Here is a 20,863-nt window from a genome sequence, read left to right as displayed (position 1 = left end):
TTACGAATGAGTTTGTTGATTCTGTTGGTGTCTGCTACCCTCAGCCTGCTGCCCCAGCACACAACAGTAAACATGTCGCACTGGCCACCACAGACTTGTAGAACATCCTCAGCATCGTTCGGCAGATGTTAAAGGACCTCAGTCTCCTCAGGAAATAGAGACGGCTCTGACCCTTCTTGTAGACAGCCTCAGTGTTCTTTGACCAGTCCAGTTTATTGTCAATGCGTATCCCCAGGTATTTGTAATCCTCCACCATGTCCACACTGACCCCCTGGATGGAAACAGGGGTCACCAGTACCTTAGCTCTCCTCAGGTCTACCACCAGCTCCTTAGTCTTTTTCACATTAAGCTGCAGATAATTCTGCTCACACCATGTGACAAAGTTTCCTACCGTAGCCCTGTACTCAGCCTCATCTCCCTTGCTGATGCATCCAACTATGGCAGAGTCATCAGAAAACTTCTGAAGATGACAAGACTCTGTGCAGTAGTTGAAGTCCGAGGTGTAAATGGTGAAGAGAAAGGAAGACAAGACGGTCCCCTGTGGAGCCCCAGTGCTGCTGATCACTCTGTCGGACACACAGTGTTACAAGCACACGTACTGTGGTCTGCCAGTCAGGTAATCAAGAATCCATGACACCAGGGAAGCATCCACCTGCATCGCTGTCAGCTTCTCCCCAGCAGAGCAGATTTTGAATAGATAAGACAACTGATTTAAATGTTTTTCACTTAATTGCTGCAATCAGTCATCAACATATCATCACGATTATTGTACACGTAGAGTTGTCATCATCATCATCATCGTTGTGCCGAGTACCAATGCTTTCATTGGCTTTGTGTCTGTACTAGGCACAATGACAGTAAAGTTGAATCTAATCTAATCTAATCATCATTACGTGCTGTGTCATATGACGTGGGTGATCATGGTCTTTCCATGAACATGATTGTTCTTGGCAAATTTTTCCACAGAAGTGGTTTGCCATTGCCTTCTTCTGGGCAGTGTCTTTATAAGATGGATGACCCCAGCCATTATCAATACTCTTCAGAGATTGTCTGCCTGGCGTCAGTGGTTGCATAACCAGGACTTGTGATATGTACCAGCTGCTCCTACGGCCATCCATCACGTGTTTCCATGGCTTCACATGACCCTGATTGGGCGTGAGGGCTAAGCGGGTGTCACACCTTGCCCAAGAGTGACCTGCAGGTTAGCAGAGGGAGGGAGAGCCTTACACCTCCTTTGGTAGAGATGTATCTCCACCCCACCACCCAAGAACAGTTGTAATAGCTATATTAGCAATATTAATAATTAGTTGAAACACAGCTCATGTTTTATTGTAACTTTTCATGATTAACAACACAAAACCAGCAATCTTGAATAGTTATTCTGTTGATACTTAATGGTGTGCTTTATTGACTGTCATTCTGCCGTAGTCACTCGTTATCTGAAACAGTAGATTGTGGCTTCATTATCTTTGACAGAATTTCCACACACAAGGTAGCCTGACACAGTTATGCAGTAGTGCGGACAAGGCTGCCTGCATAGATGCATGATAAGGTTGCAGTTGAAGATCACAGATTTCATATTTTGGAAGGACAGATTTAATTCTGCAGACAACATACTGAGGCATTATTAGGCATCGGTCAAACTGCACCTGTGAGCAATTTAGGGCAATTTATCAAAGAAAGGATGTGCTGGCATTGGAGAGGATCCAGAGGAGGTGCACAACAATGATCTCAGGAATGAAAGGGTTAATGTATGAGGTGTGTTTGATGGCTCTGGGCTCGTACTCACTGGCCTTAGAAGATTGACAAATCTGATTGAAACCTATCAAATATTGAAAGGTCTTGACAGAGTGGATGTGGAGAAATTGTTTCCTTTGCTGGAAGAGTCTAGGACCCGAAGGCACAGCCTCAGTATAAAGGGATGTCCACTTAGAACAGAGGTGAAGAGGAATTTCATTATCCAGAGGGTGGTGAATCTGTGGAATTCGTTGCCACAGACATCTGTGGAGGCCAAATTATTGGGTATAATAAAAGCGGAGGTTGATAGGTTCTTGATTAGCTAGGGCATCAAAGGTTACGGGAAAAAGGCAGGAGAATGGAATTCAGAGGATAATAAATCAGCCATGATGAAATGGCACAGCAGACTCAATGGGCCGAATGGCCCAATTCTGCTCCTATGTCTTAATGGTCTTATGGTCTTATAACCAATATTTAGTAATTGCTGAAATATTTGTCATTTTTAATTCAGAACTACCAAGAACACAAACGGATTATGAAAACAGCTTGACCTTGAAGATGTTTCTCTTCCAGTTTGTCAACTACTACTCCTCCTGCTTCTACATAGCTTTCTTTAAAGGCAAAGTTGTCGGTTACCCTGGAGAGCCAGTTTATTGGTTGGGAAGATTCAGAAACGAAGAGGTAATGTTTGCACAATAAAGTGCGTGATTGTCTGTAGTAGCTCGTGTGACAAAGCATGTTTTTGATCTTTTGATTCTTTTTGTATTCGTGGAAGTACATCGGTTATGTTTCCGTTGTAGGATTGCACAATTAATGAAAAGTCCACTGGAAGTTTGAAAGTTTAAAATAGGAATTCAGTTCTAAATATGGAACAGTATAGGAACAGGAACAGGAACAGGCCCTTCAGCCCTCAATGCTGTGCTGAGCCAGCTAAATAGCAAATCAAAAACACCCAAAAACTAATCCCTCCTCCCTAAACCATGTGCACATCCTTCCCTCTTTTTCACATCCGTATGCCTATCCTAATGTCTCTTAAAAACCTCTGATGTATTTGTCTCTACCACCACACCAGGCAGTGCATTCCAGGCATCCATCACTCACTAAGTAAAAAACTTACCCCTCACATCCCCTTCAAAACTACCCACCCCCTCATCTTCAATGCATACCCCCTGGTATTAGACGTTTCTACCCCGGGAAGCACATGCTCCTGGTCCATTCTGCCTACACCCTTCATAATCTTATAAAGCTCTATCAGATCTCCCAGCAACAGACACAAAATGCTGGTGAACGCAGCAGGCCAGGCAGCATCTATAGGAAGAGGTACAGTCGACGTTTTGGGCTGAGACCCTTCGTCAGGACGGGATCTCCCCTCGTGTTTGTAGGAATAAACAAGCCAGTTGTTATAAAGCTGTCAGTAAATTACCTGCTTCCTGCATCCATGTGCAGCTCGTTGACTTCATCAACTTTGCTTCCAACGTCCACCCTGCTCTCAAATTTACCTGGTCCATTTCCGACACCTCACTCTCCTTTCTTGATCTCTCTGTCTCTGTCTCTGGAGACAGCTTATCTACTGATGTCTCTTATAAACCCATGAACTCTCACAGCTTCCTGGCCGATACCTCTTCCCTCCCTGTTACTTGAAAAAACGCCATTCCCTTTCTCTCAATTCCTCCATCTCCCCAGCATCTGCTCTCAGGAGGAGGCTTTTCATTCCAGAGTGAGGGAGATGTCCTCCTTCCTCCAACATCAACGCTGCCCTTAACTGCATCTCTTCCATTTCAAGAATGTCTGCTCTCACCCCATCCTCCCGCCACCCTACCAGGGATAGGGTTCCTCTTGTCCTCACCTACCACCCCCCCACCCCACCAACCTCTGTGTCCAGCATGCAATTCTCCCGAATTTCCTCCGTCTCCAACTGGATCCAACTACATCTCTCTTCCCCCCACCCCCACACACCTTTTGTTTTCCTACGTGACTCCCTTGTCCACTCGTCCCTCCGCACTGATCTCCCTCCTGGTACTTACCCTTGCAAGCACAACAAGTGTTATACCTGCCTCTACACCTCCTCCCTCACTACCATTCAGAGCCCCAAACAGTCCTTCCAAGGTGAGGCAACACTTCACCTATGAGTATGTTGGGGTCATATACTGTGTCTGGTGCTCCCGGCATGGCCCCCTGTATATCTGTGAGACCTGACGTAGATTGGGAGAACGCTTCACCGAGCACCAAGTCCACCAGAAGAAGCAGGATCTCCCAGTGGCCACTCATTTTAATTCCACTCCCCATTCCCATTCTGATATGTCTATCCATAGCCTCCTCCGCTGTCGTTATGAGGCCACACTCAAGTTGGAAGAACCACACCCTTTTTTTCCCATCTGGGTAGCCTCCAACCTGCTGGCATGAACATCAATTTCTCGAACTTCAGCTAATGTCCCTCCCTCGCCTTCGCCATTCCCATCCTCTTTTCCCTCTCTTACCCTAGTTACTTGCCTGCCCATCACCTCCTGCTGGTGCTCCTTCCCCTTTTCTTTCTTCCATGGCCTTCTGTTCTCTCCTATCAGATTCCCCCTTCTCCAGCCCCGTAACTCTTTCACCAACCGATTTCCCAGCTCTTTACTTCACCCCTCCCTCTCCTGGTTTCACCTATCACCTTGTGTTTCTCCGTTTTAAATCTACTCCTCGTCTTTTTTTCTCCTTTCCGGCTGTGTGTGTTGAAAATTGCCTGATTGGTTCAAAATGTCCTCAGAATGGGAATGCTGAAGATTTTCCTGGTTTGGACAATAATTGACTCTATGCCAATGTGATTGACTCTTAACTCCTAAGCAGAAAGCTACTGTGTTATATCAGGGCCGGTTCAAAAACTTGTTCCATCTTGTCCTGACAATTATGGTTGGGAAATATCCACAGTTCATGCCAGCAACACCCACATCCATGGATTTAATAGCAAAGTCAAATGTTCCACATAGATCATTATGAAAATGATAAACAGTCTCAAAGTAAAGCATTATTTTGTGTCTGATTGGTTTCTATAATTCTCCAATTAGTGAGTCAGCTCTGGCTATGTTGAGGTGGTACGGTAGCATAGTGGCTGGCACAATGCTTAACAGTACTAGCAACCCGGGTTCAATTCCCACCGCTGCCTGTATGTTCTCCCCATGTCCGTGTGGGTTTTATCCAGGTGTTCCAGTTTCCTCCCACAGTCCACAGACGTACCAGTTGGGAGATTACTTGATCGTTGTAAATTGTCCCGTGAAATGGGGCGGTCGCTGGGCGGCGTGACAAAGGGCTGGAAAGGCCTGTTCCGTGTTGCATCTCAATAAATAAATAAAGGTTGATGATTGGTTCATTAATGGGACCTGGAAGGGTGAATTTCTTTATGCTCCAGATAATTCAGTAAATTTGTTTTCCAGAAGATGAGATGAACCTGGCTGGGAAGGGGGTGAAAATCTTAGCACGTTATATGGCTGCATTTAGATCTGTAGTAGCACACCGATCTTTCTCATCCACTTGGCTCCCAGAATATTGTGCTTCATGCATGAATATAATGTACACCAAAATAGACTTCTGTTGTAATGATCGCAGGAGTGTGTGAGAAACACTTTACGATGTCTCAGCTGCCAATTTTTCTCTGTGGGGATTTGCACTAAGATGGAACTGAAGTCTTTAGTTAACTTCATAAACAAGGAAACAAGGTTAAGGATATGCTACTTATGGATTACTTCAATTGTGTCAATTCACCTCACCATGTTCAGGAACCGTTATTACCCCTCAACCATCAGGCTGTTGCACCAGAGGGGATAACTTCATTCAAATTCACTTGCCCCATCATAGAAATGTTTCCACAACCTATGGACTCACTTTCAAGGACTCTTCATCTCATATTCTCAATATATATTGCTTATTTATTTATTATTATTTATTCTTTTTGTATTTGCACAGTTAGTTGTCTTCTGCACTGGCTGATCGCCCTAGTTGGGTGGTCTTTCATTGATTCTGTTATGGTTATTATTCTGTAGATTTGCTGAGTATGCCCACAAGGAAATCAATCTCAGGGTTGTATATGGTGACATATATGTAAGTTTCCTTTGAACTTCAGATGTTCTACAACCCATTATCATGGTTCATCTGATAGGACTGGGTACTTGTCCCAGGATGGTCGGATGGTCAATCTAGCAGGTCACTTTCTGATATTTCAGGTGATGTCTAAGGTTGTTCTTTAATGTGAAAACACTTAAATCTATAACTAAAGGACCAATAACAAGAGAGGCAAAATCAATGAAGGATAAGCATTACTCCTACTATCTGTTTAAAAACCTTTGTGTTTGGGAAAATCAAGTTCAACTTCAGTTTGTAGTTATTCAACCGTACACATGTATACCGTCAAATGAAACAATGTTCCTCCGGACCAAAGTACACAACACAGTACATATAACTCACGTACAATTCATAAAGTAATATTACCACAAATAAATTAACAAGTAATAAAATATATACCAGAATACTGACATTTAGCCAAAGGTGCATTTACAACACAAGTTAAAAGTAAACGGTATATAACTACTGGCACTTCATACAATGAGGCCTGGGTGGTGGCAGATAGTTCACTCGTCTCACAACCTGGGGGAAGAAGCTGTTTCCCATCCTAATAGTTCTTGCCCTAATGCCTCAGTACCTCCTGTCGGATAGGTGCCAAAGAGATTGTGGGATGGACAGGAGAGATCCTTGGTGATGCTAAGGACCTTGCATGCCCAGCATTCCTGATAAATATCTCCAATGGCTGGAAGAGAGACCCTGATAATTCTCTCAGCAGTCCTCACAATCCTTTGTAGGGTCTTGCAGTCAGATGCAATTCCTGTACCAGATGGTGAGGCAGTTGGGCAGGATACTCTCGCTGGTGCCCCTGTAAAAATTGGTTAGAATGGGGTGGGGGGGAGAGTCCCACCCGCCTAGGTCTCCACAGGAAATGGAGTCACTGCTGTGCTTTCTTGACTGAAGAAGTTCTGTTGAGGAACCAGGTGAGATTGTCCGTTATATGCACTTCCAGAAACTTGGTGCTGCTAACTCTCTCCATGGCGGAGTGGCCAGCCTGCACCTTTCTAAAGTCCACAATCATCTCTTTGGTCTTGATCACGCTGAGATTCCATTTGTTGTCCTCACACCTTTCTACAAGCTGCTCTGCCTCCTCTTTGCATGCCACCCTGTCGTCGTCATTGATCAGGTCAACCACTGTTGTGTCATCAGTGAACTGGAAGATTTGGTTTCAGCTGGATCTAGCAGTACAATTATGCGTCAGCAGTGGGCTGAGCACACAGCCTTGGGAGGCACCAGTGCTCAGCGTGAAGGAGCTAGAGATGTCGCTCCCAAGAAGTTTCGGTCAAGAAATCCAAGATCCAGTTACAAAGAGAGATGTTGAGACCCAAATTCATTCTTGGTGAGGTCAGTGCCACTGGACGGTGGTCAATAAAGCAGGCCACCATCACCCTGTTGGATGCTGGTGACAGACTTTTAGCCCGAAGGGAGAGTGGGCTTCACAGTCCCTCAGCACCTAGCCAGGTATGTCATCAGGCCCTGCAGCTTCATGTAGGTTGACCCTAGCTAGGGTTCTTCTCACATCAGCTGCGGCCAGACAAAATGCCCGCTGCTCTGGGAAAATTGGTTTTGCTCTGCTTTATATTATTTTAAAATGCATTTCCTTCACTTAATTTAATTTTGACCATAAGACCATAGGATAAAAGAGCAGAATTAGGCCATTTGGCTCATCAAGTCTGCTCTGCAATTTCATCGTGGCAGATCCAATCTTCCTGTCAGCCCCAATCTCCTGCCTTCTCCTATATCCCTTCATGCTCTGACCAATCAAGAACCTATCAATCACTGCCTTACAAATACATAAATTGGCATCCACAGCTATTTAATTATTTTGTGTTTTTCAATATTTAATTACATCTGTCTTCAAACAGCCATTTTGCCAACTGACTGTCATTCTTCAGTTCTTGAATTGCCACTATTTGCCACCTTGCAGAGTTCTTCAGCAGAGTTTGCTAACATATTCTCCATTTCAGTCTCATGGTCATCATCATTATGTACCCTGCTGCATGACATGGGCAATCATCATCTTTGACCGTGATTGTTCTTGGCAAATTTTTCTGCAGAAGTGGTTTACCATTGCTGCCTTCTGGGCAGTGTCTTTACAAGATGGGTGACCCCAGCCATTATCAATACTCCTCAGAGATTGTCTGCCTGGCGTCAGTGGTCGCATAACCAGGACTTGTGATCTGCATCGGCTGCTCATACGACCGTCCACCTCCTGCTCCCATGGCTTCACGTGACCCTGGTCAGGGGCTAAGCAGGTGCTCCACCTTGCCCAGGGGTGACCAGCAGATAAAACCATTCAATTGCAGAAGGAATACATGAAACCAAGACACCATTGATATATGAGCGGCACAGTAGTGTAGTGGTTAGCACGACGCTTTACAGTACAAGTGACCTGGGATCAATTCCCACCACTGCCTGTAAGAAGTTTGTACCTTCTCCCCGTGACCACATGGGTTTCCTCCCACAGTCCAAAGGCATAGCAATTGGTAGGCTAATTGGTCGTTGTAAATTGTCCCGTGATTCGGCTGGTGTTAAATTGGGAGGTTGCTGGATGCCGTGCTCGGAGGGTTTGAAGGGGCTATTCCATGCAGTATGTCAATAAATAAATATCAGCCACCACAATATTTGTACCAGGAAATTTCCTTTGATCCCAATGCTTTGTCTCCTATCTTCTCAATGTATTGCTGATATTCCACTTCATCTGTTTGCCTTTGCCTTTTCTGTTAAAGTCACACGTAGAGTTATAGAACACTGAAACAGGCCCTTCAGCAAAGAGCCTATCTCAGTGCTGTAGTGTTTTATGACTAGTTCATGCTGAACTGTTATTCATCTAGTCCCATCAACCAAGGCAAAGAGCACTACAAACATTTTGGAACTTCTACAAACTGTATAAATGAGCTATTCAATGTCTTAGTCAAATGGAGAAGCTGAAAGTATTCTCCCTGATGATGTACATAAATCTTCAAATGTGTTGCTGAAAGCTGCCCTGCGAGAAGAAGGTTAACTCTTACTTTGCTAAATTTGCAGTGTGACCCTGGTGGCTGCCTTATTGAACTATCAACCCAGCTGCTGATCATAATGGGAGGAAAGGCTATATGGAACAACATTCAAGAAGTTCTCATTCCGTAAGTACATTCAAAAGGTGTTGCTGTTTCCAGTTGAACAAAGGTTTGCGGCATAAAGAGATAAAAATCTGTTTTAACTTCCCTTTACCCTCCTTTCAAAAATGTTCAATATCTGTAAATTTGCATATTTGAGAAGCTTGGTGGTCATTATTGTGTTGGTAGTAGATGGAAATTACTTTGCGTGTACCAGACCTCCTCCTGGGAGTCTGTTCATCTCCTGTTGGTTCAGTACTGTTCTCCTTTCTGTATATAAATGACCTATGGACAGAGATCTTGCGCATGAGCCAATCTCCTTATTCAAATATTTTTAACTTCTTATAGTGGGGGCATTTATGACCAATTTTTATTCCTAAGTTCGGAAGTAAATTTTAGTAGTGAGATTTTCCCTTTTGATTTCACTGGACAACTATTCTTTTCCGCAAATGTTGCTTCCTCAAAATATTTTTTGGTTTATGACAAATCACTTGAAGCTCAACACAAATAAAATTTCAGACTACATGTATCACATAGGAACTTGGACAAACAAGAAATTGACTTTAATTGAATGCTGCGGCAGCTGAGGTCTCCATCAGTCACAGTCAACCATGGATGATGCGTCCGAGCCGTCTAGATACACAAGCCAGGGCAGTACGATATGGAGAGCAGGCTGTTGCCCGTGTGGCAGGTCCTCCCTCTCCACACATTCTGATGAACCCAAAGGAATAGCAGAGACCGATACCATTTGGTACAAGCAGCGTCACAGGAGTTGCCAGTCGGCGTTGAACTCAACATTGGACTGCATTAGGGACTCCAGCTCCGGATTTTTCCCTCGGGGTTTACTCCCGAAGCCTCCCGCATGAGTGGGTATAGCTGCAAGGCAGTGGCGGTTTGAGATTAGAGATTTCCTTCTCCTTGATGAGCTGCCAACCACGGCTGATGAGCCCCATCTGCCCGAAGCGACTGGTTTTAAGGCACCAGTGACCCACCTTTGCCCCTTCTCCTGTCAGTAGAAATGGTTCTACTGAGCGTAGTAGCTAAGCCACATGTGAAGGCCAGGAACTGGAGTAGGTTGTCAGAGGCTGTTTGAGGTGTACGCCATTGGGAGCTTTTAATATGTAGTGGGAGCTAGTCCCCCTTTATCACTTTCATTGAATATAATGCATTTAATTGCTTAACAGTGCTGACGCTTTGCAATAGGTCAACTAAGCTAAAAATGTTTTGTGGATGATTTTTGTTTGTACTCAGTGGCTGGGGCTTCTCGTTTGATGAGCCTGATACCTTTACTCCATGACCGCACCTTTCACCATGCTCGTCATTGACCGCACCAAGATTTGTAGGGAAGAGGTCTAACTAGGAATGCAGAAAATGAATCTTCAGTGACATTACACTTCATGGTTTTGTATGCTATAAGCATGTTGTCAGCCAACTGCAAGTAATTTGATGCTCTGTAGTTGCCAAGAAGATTTTCAACATCCTTGAACACCTTCCATGCAAACTTCTCCAGTCCCACTGGACATTCTTGGAATTACCTGTCATGGATGACTTGTTTGATTTGTGGACCAACAAAAGTGCCTTCCTTAAACTTGGCATTGATTATTCTGACTTCAATTATGAATTGAGTGGTGCGTGATAGGGAAATTTCAAGGTGATTTTCTTAATCAGCAGCACAAAATCCACAAGATACATCCAAAAGTATTCAGGAAGCAAATCTTTGTTGTCCACTGTTATCAAATAAATAACAAATAGAATCCAGAATAGGAAGCATCCTGGTTTGAATCTGAGGCTGTAAATTTTGGTGCACAATGTAAATTTTTGAACATTTTTTATTGCAGTTTCAGATCCAAAATCCCCTTCATGCATTTTTGGTGCATGCCGTCATCCAGTTGAAAAGTACTAGAGAAGACCTTTGGCATGCTCTAGATAAGACTTTTGCTATCTAAATCCCTATGGCTTTTTGCTTTAAATCTATTCTGATTAAAACTGCCTGTATTCATCTGGAAACTTTGACTATTTACCAAATCCCTGCTGTTCTTTGTACAGGTGGTTAAAGAATCTTATAAGTCGTTGCCAGATGAAAAGTTCTGAAAATGTACTCCCCAGATGGGAACAAGACTATCAGCTGCAGCCCATATCAAAGCTTGGATTGTTTTATGAATACCTTGAAATGGGTATGTTTTCACTAAAAAACTTACTGTTAAATAGGCATCAATTGTAATAGTTTCCATTAAGGAAACGTTTAATTGGAGTAAGGGGAAATATGAGGCTATCAGGCAGGAACTTGGAAGCATAAATTGGAAACAGATGTTCTCAGGGAAATGTATGGGAGAAATGTGGCAAATGTCCAGGGGATATTGGTGTGGGGTTCTGCGTAGATACGTTCCAATGAGACAGGGAAAGGATGGTGGGGTACAGGAACCATGGTGTACAAAGGCTGTTGTAAATCTAGTCAAGAAGAAAAGAAGAGCTTACGAAAGGTTCAAAAAACTAGGTAATGGATAGAGTTCTGGAAGATTATAAGGCGAGCAGGAAGGAGTTTAAGAATGAAATTAGGAGAGCCAGGAGGGGCCGTGAGAAGGCCTTGGCAGACAGGATTAAGGAAAACCCCAAGGCATTCTACAAATATGTGAAGAGCAAGAGGACAAAATGTGAGAGAATAGGACCGATCAAGTGTGACAGTGGAAAAGTGTGTATGGAACCGGAGGAGATGGCAGAGGTACTTAATGAATACTTTGCTTCAGTATTCACTATGGGAAAGGATCTTGGCGATTGTAGGGATGACTTACAGCGGACTGAAAAGCTTGAGCATGTAGGTATTAAGGAAGAGGATGTGCTAGTGCTTTTGGAATGCATCAAGTTGAATAAGTCGCCGGGACCAGATGGGATATACCCCAGACTACTGTGGGGAGCGAGGGAGGAGATTGCTGAGCCCCTGGTGATGATCTTTGCACCATCAATGGGGACGGGAGAGGTTCCGGAGGATTGGAGGGTTGTGGATGTTGTTCCCTTATTCAAGAAAGGGAGTTGAGATAGCCCAGGAAATTATGGACCAGTGAGTCTTACTTCAGTGGTTGGTAAGTTGATGAAGAAGATCCTGAGAGACAGGATTTATGAACATTTGGAGAGGCATAATATGATTAGGAATGTCAGCATGGCTTTGTGAAAGGCAGGTCGTGCCTTACGAGCCTGATTGAATTTTTTGAGGATGTGACTAAACACATTGATGAAGGTAGAGCAGTAGATGTAGTGTATATGGATTTCAGCAAGGCATTTGATAAGGTACCCCAAGCAAGGCTTATTGAGAAAGTAAGGAGGCATGGGATCCAAGGTGACCTTGCTTTGTGGATCCAGAACTGGCTTGCCCACAGAAGGCAAAGACTGGTTGTAGACGGGTCACATCCTGCATGGAGGTCGGTCACCAGTGGTGTGCGTCAGGGATCTGTTCTGGGACCCTTACTCTTCGTGATTTTTATAAATGACCTGGATGAGGAAGTGGAGGGATGGGTTAGTAAATTTGCTGATGACACAAAGGTTGGGGGTGTTGTGGATAGTGTGGAGGGCTGTCGGAGGTTACAGTTGGACATTGATATGATGCAAAACTGGGCTGAGAAGTGGCAGATGAAGTTCAACACAGATAAGTGTGAGGTGGTTCATTTTGGTAGGTCAAATATGATGGCAGAATATAGCATTAATGACAAGACTCTGGCAATGTGGAGGATCAGAGGGACCTTGGGGTCCGAGTCCATAGGACACTCAAAGCTGCTGAGCAAGTTGACTCTGTGGTTAAGAAGGCATACGGTGCATTGGCCTGCATCAATCATGGGATTGAGATTAAGAGCCGAGAGGTAATGTTACAGCTCTATAGGACCCTGGTCAGACCCCACTTGGGTTACTGTGCTCAATTCTGGTCGGTCGCCTCACTACAGGAAGGATGTGGAAACCGTAGAAAGGGTGCAGAGGAGATTTACAAGGATGTTGCCTGGATTGGGGAGCATGCCTTCTGAGAATAGGTTGAATGAACTCAGCCTTTTCTCCTTGGAGCGACGGAGGATGAGAGGAGGATAGAGGTGTATAAGATGATGAGGGGCATTGATCATGTGGATAGTCAGAGGCTTTTCCCCAGGGCTGAAATGGCCAGCACAAGAGGACATAGTTTTAGGGTGCTTGGAAGTAGGTACAGAGGGGATGTCAGGGGTAAATTTTTTACGCAGAGAGTGGTGAGTGCGTGGAATGGGCTGCCAGCGACGGTGGTGGAGACGGATGTGATAGGGTGTTTTAAGAGACTCCTTGATAGGTACATGGAGCTTAGAAAAATAGAGGGCCATGGGTAAACCTAGGTATTTGAAATCTGCATGCTTCCAGTCTGTGATGTTTCATCCATTAACATTAATACAGATTATCCACGTCTGGGGGTGTGAGAATTTCCTCCAGATGTTTCTTTCGAATCTGATAGAAACACTCAGGTAGATGATGTTCCTTATAAATATTATATCATAGACCTTTATCAAGAAAGACCGTACAGAGAACATTTGGCCTCCATTGACTTGTTTTAATGATTTGTGTAGTGCCATAGTCCGCCAGCAGATGGCAAAATTGATCTAGGTACTGTATAATAATTGTTTAAATTAAGCACAGAACCAGCCCATTATATCCTTCCTGGCCATCAGTTATCTACCTATATGAATACTATTTCCAGAGCCAGCCCTGTAGTATTTGTAGGAGCCATATATTCCGTGCTGCGGATTTATTATGGTAACTAATCATATGAGAGGAGGCGTGGTAAAAGTGAAGGGAATATGTTGCATATTCATGCTTATTTCAGGGCAGTTTGTAACTTGGGTTGGGGGCCGGCAGAGGTCATATCTTTTCTCACTACTGAGATAATGCTCAATAATGTATGCTAATTGCTAATAAAATAGGGAATTTGACTCTTTAGAGCATTCATTGGAGCTGTGGGTGTATCACACAAGTGTAACAACTCATCTGGGGTCATAGGCAGGTGGTAATTGTTTTGTTTTGATTTTGGATCAAATTTTGCTCTACAGCATTCAGTACCTTCGAATTTTAAATGCTCTTCTAAACGATTCTTAAATTGAGAGTATACACCACCCCCTTAGCTAATGTATTTTTATGTTCACCACTCTCTGGATCAAAAAATATTCCCTCAAATCCCCTCTTTCCTTAAACCTTATCCTCTAATCATAGACACATCATCTAAGGGAAAAGCAACACGCACAACACGCTGGAGGAACTCAGCAGGTCGGGCAGCATCCGTGGATCTGAGGGAAAAGTTTCCCACTACCCTATCTTTGTTTGTCCAAACGTTGTAGTTCTCTATCAGGTGACCCCTTAGCCTTCTCGCAAGAATGTAAGAGAAGCAGCTGTTGGCCTTTCCTTCTCAAGGTGGTGCCACTGTTCAATAATCTACCCCATGCATTAAGAGCTGTGATCAATAAAGGCGAAAGTTATGACATCATCCTCCAAAAGGGCCACAACCTTGTCGTGGTTTGGAGGCTTATGTGTCTCAATGACCTGGAGAGATATGTTGGCTCGAGTCAGGCCCTTGGGCTTTGGCTCTTGGTAGGGTCACCCATGCCAAACAGGTCAAAGGGTAGAGGCCAGACAAAGAGTGGCCCACCAGTTCTCCAGGTTCAGGGGTTCAGCTCAGGGGTAATAACCGTGACTGGTCAAACAAAATTGTTATGGAAACAGCAATGAAAGAAACCTTCATTGCTGCCCTAAAGACACTCTGCCTGAAGATACATAAAGTGGGGCAGCGATATCTCAGTCGGACCGTGGGCTAGAGAAATGTGGTCAAGAGCATTCAAAAGGATATATTCTGAACTTCACTTCACTGAACGCCAAACCCTAATTCATAGGAATTGTGTCATTCCTTGATTAATTTGGGAATTGTACTAACAACTTTGTACTACAGTCATGAATGGCAATAATGCGCAGGCCAGGCCCAGAAATAACTGGATGCCAAACACCAAGGTGCCACATTGCTTTTCAACAACTATGATGTGCTTCGAGCAAAGTGTAAGTGAACAGTGGGTTAGCAAGAAATGAGGTGATTTCGTGATCATTGTAATGAATTAATGAGGCTCTGAGGATCAAATGATTATAATAAATAATTAATTTCTTAAATTAATCCCTCAGGAGTCCCACTTGCTACTGAGCCCCCCCCCCACCACTCCCTAAACCTTTATTGCCCCCCTAGAAGCTCCCACTTTCGCCAACTTTGGGATATCACTCACGTTGGGAACCACTGCTCTCGATTAATCAAGTGTCTGAGTTAAATACAAGAGATTTCTGTGCTATGAATCTGCTAGTTTTGGTTCTGGGCCATCAGAACATCTGCTGATATTCTCTGGCAGTAGTTATATATCAAGTACAGCAATAATATAAACTGCAGTTTTGTTTGGCCATTAAGATTTCACTTTAGGTTTTTGTTCATTTTTACAGTGATACAGTTCGGATTTGCCACCATCTTTGTGGCATCGTTTCCCCTGGCACCCCTGCTGGCACTGGTCAATAACATCATTGAAATTCGAGTAGACGCATGGAAACTAACCACTCAGTATCGACGCGTCCTACCAGCCAAAGCACAAGACATTGGAGCCTGGCTGCCAATCCTAAATGGAGTGGCTATTTTTGCTGCTGTGACCAACGTGAGTGACACCTATGAGTCAGGAGGAGCTCAAGATGAGGACATGCTGAATATATCTTTCAATTATTTTGGTAGTGTTTAGCTTAGTGGAAGATACTTTGAGGAAGTTAATACTGAATCTGGGATGAGAACCGCCAACATTTAATGCAAGAAGGATGGTCCCATTGAAACGTGCAAGCTTCTTTCAGAGCTCAGGAGAGTAAAGGCAGGAGTGACACTGCCCCTCTGGAACTAAGGGTGACAGTGCCAGAATAAGGAGTCAGCCATTCTAGACTGAGCGGAGAAATGCTCTCCCACCCAGCGGATAATGAGTCATTAAAAAGTGCTGTGCTGCGGAGTTGTGCAGGCTCAGCTCCTTGGTATATATAAAACAGAAGCCAATACATTTTTTGATAATTAGGAATGAAGGGATGTGGATTTAGTACAGGAAAGTGGTGCTCGAGTAAAAAAAAATTAACTTCTGAATTAATCAAATGGCGGACCAAGAACTGTTTCTATTTCTTTTGTTCTAACATGTATCAAATCCTCATCACCATGGTTATTAAGGAAGTAGTTAAGTACCTTAAGGTGCTTAAATTATAATCTTCTAAAATTCTCTAGAGCCAAGTGCCATTCTTTTGGATTTAATATCTGCACCTACTGTCACCTGCTTAACGAGATACAAAAGAGAAATCAAGAAATTACACATCAATTAATCAAATTTCTATTGTAGAATCAATAACTAAGGAAATAGAAATTTTCCTTGATTTGAGAAAGGCAGTATGGATTTGTAAAATATTATATCATTCTTGGAGGATCTTAAAGGAATATTTTGAAGAGATGACAAAATTAATGGACAGGGGTTAGATGCTTCCAAGAACTTGATTTAATCTCTTAAATGACAGGTAATTAAAGTAGAAGCTCAAGAAATTAAGACCAATTATTGATTCTTTTCTGAAATTCACTGTGGCACTTGATAGTGAGGATTATGCACAAATGCTCAAAGTTGTCAGGATGTGAATTATAATAGCCTGCAATGATTTGTGTTGAGACTTAACTATTCAAATAACAACTTAAAATGATTCAGTACTGAAATGGATGAATTAGCTTACTTCTGATTTCCCGTAATTTCTGCTGACACAAAAATATTTATTTATTGAGATACAGCATGGAATAGGCCCTGTTAGGATACAGGATCAATGAAAGATCAACCAGAGTGCAGAAGACAACAAAATGTGCAAATGGAAATTTAAATAAATGGCAATAAATAACAAGAACATGAGATAACGAGCTAGAGTCCTTGAGGTGAGGTTATTAGTTGTGGGAACATTTCAGTGGATGGGCAAGTGAGTGTAGTTAACTCCTTTGTTCAAGAGCCTGATGGTTGAGGAGTAGCAATTGTTCTTAAACCTGCTGGTGTGAGTCCTGAGGCTCTTGTACCTTCCTGCTGGCAGCAGCGAGAAAAGCGCATGGCCTGGCTGGTGAGGAACTGTGATGATGGACGCTGCTTTTCTATGACAGTGTTTCATGTAGATGTGCTCAATGGTGGGAGGGCTTTACCCGTGATGTACTGAGCCAAATCCACTACATTTTGTAGGATTTTCCATTCAAAGGCATGAGTTCAGAGTGCAATGAAGATATAGGAAAATAAAATATGATGTCCAGCTATCAAATGTCGGGGGGGGGGAGTACACAAACAAGGGTTTTCGCCCCTAGACCAGGGGTGGCAAACCTGTGGCACACTTGCCCAACTTGTCATGCCCATCTGGCACCGCCCCTCAGTTCTTTGACCCCACCCATAATAAAAAGACCAAATATTTTTAAAGCTTATCTTTCCTGCCAATGAAGCAGCAAATGAGTGTTTATAAATGAAGAGCACTGAGACTTTTAACTGCCTGAATAATCTTGCAATGACAATATTAACAGTATTTTCATTGACATATTTCTCTGAGTCATTCAGTGATGAACTCGGTCAAATCTAATTATAGGAGAGACTTACTGATGAAACTGTGCTACGTGTGTAGCTCTCAAAACAACCAAATGCAAGCCGAAATATCCCGCCGCTCCCTGTAAGGAGTTTGTACGTTCTCCCCATGACCGCGGGAGTTTCCCCTGGGTGCTCCAGTTTCCTGCCACAGTCCAAAGACATACCAGTTGGTAGGTTAATTGGCCATTGTAAATTGTCCCATGAGTAGGCTTGGATTAATTTGGGGGATTGCTGGGCAGCACAGCTCGAAGGGCCAGATGGCCTACATTCTGCTGCATCTCAATAAGTAAATAAAATATTCGTCATTGTTAGTGCACCAGCGAAAGTCTCACTGAGAGTAAAGTGTGCTTATTTCCTTTCAGTGATTTTTTTTGAATATGTACTTCACATTCACACTTACTCCGTTATGTATGGTGTACAATAACAATTCCATTTAGAAATTATGTTATTTTCAAAATAATCTTTTCAAAAGATTAATATTAATCATTTTTGATCAGGTTTTTGAAAATGCTTCAATTATTTCAATCTATCTCTGTTATAATTTTATTTATAGTACAGCAATGAATTCTTGCAAATAAAGACCTCAACATTTTTCATAAAACAGGAACAGGCCAATCAGCCCACAGTGTTGTGCTGAACCAGCCAAAAGGCAAATCAAAAGCACCCAAACACAAATTCCTCCATCTTCTTTACACCCATGTGCCTATCCAAATGACTCTTAAGAGCTTCTAATGTGTTTGCCTCCACCACCTCACCAGGCTGCACGTTCCAGATATCCACCACTCTGGATAAAAAAAAATTAACCCTCGCATCCCCTTGAACCTTGCCCCCTCACCTTCAATGCATGCCCTCTGGGATTTGACATTTCAACCCTGGGAAATAGATACTCCCTGTTCACTCTACCTATGCCTCTCATTATTTTGTAAACCTGTATCAGATTTCCCCTCAGCTCTGAGGCTCCACAGAAAACAACACCCAAGTTTGTCCAGCCTCTCATGATAGCACCTGCCCTCTAAACCAGGCAGCATCCTGGTAAACCTTAAAATTTTCCTTAAATAAAAGTCCATAATTATTGTTACTAATTCAATAATCAGTGATAATCTATGCTCAAAATTACCATGGTGCACGAGAGATTTTTTTTTAGATTATCACTAATGTGGGCGCACATTCTCAAAAAAAAATTCATTGCCCCTGTCCTAGACATGAAAATGTTGAAGGGTGATAAGGTATTAAATGGAATTGATAGGGGACCATAGGCGGCACAGTAGCGTAGAAGCTGGTATTGCTGCCATATCGATTCATTAAGCGGGTTAGATCCTGTCCTCCACTGCCTTCGCATTCTCTGACCATGCGGGTTTCCTCCACGTAGTCTGATTTCCTCCATCCCAAAGACGTATCGGTTGGTAGCTTAGACGGGTTGGAGCCTCTAGTGTTGGTGCATGGTAAGATAACTAAGGTGGCAACAAAGTCTGTGTAATAGCCAAATATGGGGGAATGGAATCAGAGACAGAATCAGGTTTAATATCACCAGCAGATGTCATGAAATTTGTTAACTCTGCGGCAGCAGTACAATCCAATACGTGATAATATTGGGAATTACTGTGAATTACAGTGTGTGGATATGTGTGTGTGTATACATATATGTGTGTGTGTAGTTAATAAATTGTTAGATACAATAAGTGGAAATAGAAATTTAAAAAAATAGTGAGGTAGTGTTCATGGATTCATTGTCCATTCAGAAATCGGATGGCAGAGGGGAAGAAGCTGTTCCCTGAATCACTGTGTGTGATCCTTTAGGCTTCTGTACCTCCTTCCTGATAGTAACAATGAGAAGAGGGCATGTCCTGCATGGTGGAGGACCTTAGTGATAGACACCGCCTTCTTGAGGCACCAAGGTGATTCTGAGAGCTACGAGGCTCAGTGTGACAATTGCTCCTATGTTGTAAAAGTAACAAATCTGCAGGTTGTAATGCCTCAGACAAGAAGGGAAATTAAAATTTGTATCTTTCTGAATTTAATACGGATGCCGTTGTACAGGAAGTAATGATGAAAGGGTATAGATGGAGTAAATGCAAGCAGGCTTTTTGCACTGAAGTTGGATGGTATTACAACTAGAGGTCATGGGTTAAGGGTTAAGGGAAAACTTCTTCACTCAGGGGGTCATGAGGGTGAGAAACGAGCTGCCAGTGCAAGTGGTGCATGCAAGCTTGATTCCATTGTTTAAGAGAAGTTTGAATAGGTACATGAATGATAGAGATATGGAGGGCTATGGTCCTGATGCAGGTTGTTGGGAGTAGGAAATTTAAATGGTTCAGCATGGACTAGAGGGGCTGAAAGGCTTGCTTCTGCGCTGTACTTTATGGCTCTTAAGTGCAGTTTTTCTAGCTTAAGGCACAACTGTTAATTATAAATTTAAAGTCAATTGTTTGTTAATCCATAAATATTAACATGAATAGATGAAGGCAAGTTCATGAAGTAAGACCAGAGATGGTAGGATCTGCCTTCACCACCTTCTGTGTGGAAAAGGCTTATCCCCAGATCACCTTCCTTACCTTAAACCTTTGCCTACTAGTACTAGATTTCCCCACCCTGGGAAAACATTCTGAATCCTGGAGCAGGTGCAAGTTGTTTGGAGAGAGTTGGGGGTCAGATTTGTAAATCTGCGGACTACACATGAATCGGTGGAATCATTGGTAACAAAAAGGTGGTTTAAAGATACAGCAGGACGTAGATGGGGTGGAAATTTTGGTGGAGCAGTGATAGGTGGAATTTAATCCAGACAAGTGTGAAGTAATACATTTTGTGAGGTCCAATTCCATCAGGACACGTACAGTAAACAGTGGCCTTAGGAGCAGTGATGTACAGAGACAGTTTGGCTGCAGGTCCGTAGCAACACAGGTGGAGAGGGTAGTGAAAAAAGCACTTGTATTCTCGCCTTCATAGGCCGAGGCATTGAGTTGAGATATCATGTTGCAGTTGTACAAAACATCGATTAGACAGCTTGTAGCATACAGTTCTGGTTGCTACGTTACAAGGAGGATATGGTAGCAATAGGGAGAGTGTAGAAGAGATTCACCAGATTAGAGGGCTGTAGTTATGAGGAAAGATTGGATAGACTGGGTTTATTATTACTGGAACGTACCAGGGATGAACTCAGTGAGGTTTACAAAATTATGGGGGCCATAGATAGTCAGAACATTTCCCCAGGGTTGAGAAGTCTAGTACAAGGAGGCAAAGGTTTAAGGCAAGAAGGGGGAAATGGAAAGGAGATCTGAGGGGTAAGTCTTTTTCACTCAA

At 43.1% G+C, this 20,863-nt stretch overlaps 1 protein-coding gene and 1 long non-coding RNA gene across 3 annotated transcripts in view; one reads left to right on the top strand and one right to left on the bottom strand.

Moving 5' to 3' along the window:
• LOC140202504 (uncharacterized) overlaps positions 1-20,863 on the bottom strand; it is a 58,024-nt gene that overhangs the window by 13,000 nt on the left and 24,161 nt on the right. The window lies entirely within an intron of this gene.
• ano6 (anoctamin 6) overlaps positions 1-20,863 on the top strand; it is a 171,529-nt gene that overhangs the window by 135,646 nt on the left and 15,020 nt on the right. For both annotated transcript variants that reach the window (XM_072267430.1, XM_072267431.1), the window contains 4 exons: positions 2,249-2,418; positions 8,857-8,954; positions 10,974-11,101; positions 15,396-15,601. In XM_072267430.1, the coding sequence (XP_072123531.1) occupies positions 2,249-2,418; positions 8,857-8,954; positions 10,974-11,101; positions 15,396-15,601 (602 nt within the window). The remainder of the gene's footprint in view (positions 1-2,248; positions 2,419-8,856; positions 8,955-10,973; positions 11,102-15,395; positions 15,602-20,863) is intronic.

Source organism: Mobula birostris, chromosome 9 (genome assembly GCF_030028105.1).
Source record: "Mobula birostris isolate sMobBir1 chromosome 9, sMobBir1.hap1, whole genome shotgun sequence".
In the NCBI taxonomy this organism is placed as follows: domain Eukaryota; kingdom Metazoa; phylum Chordata; class Chondrichthyes; order Myliobatiformes; family Myliobatidae; genus Mobula; species Mobula birostris.
Note: the sequence above shows the minus strand (reverse complement) of the source record. Positions and strands in the feature narration are given on the sequence as shown.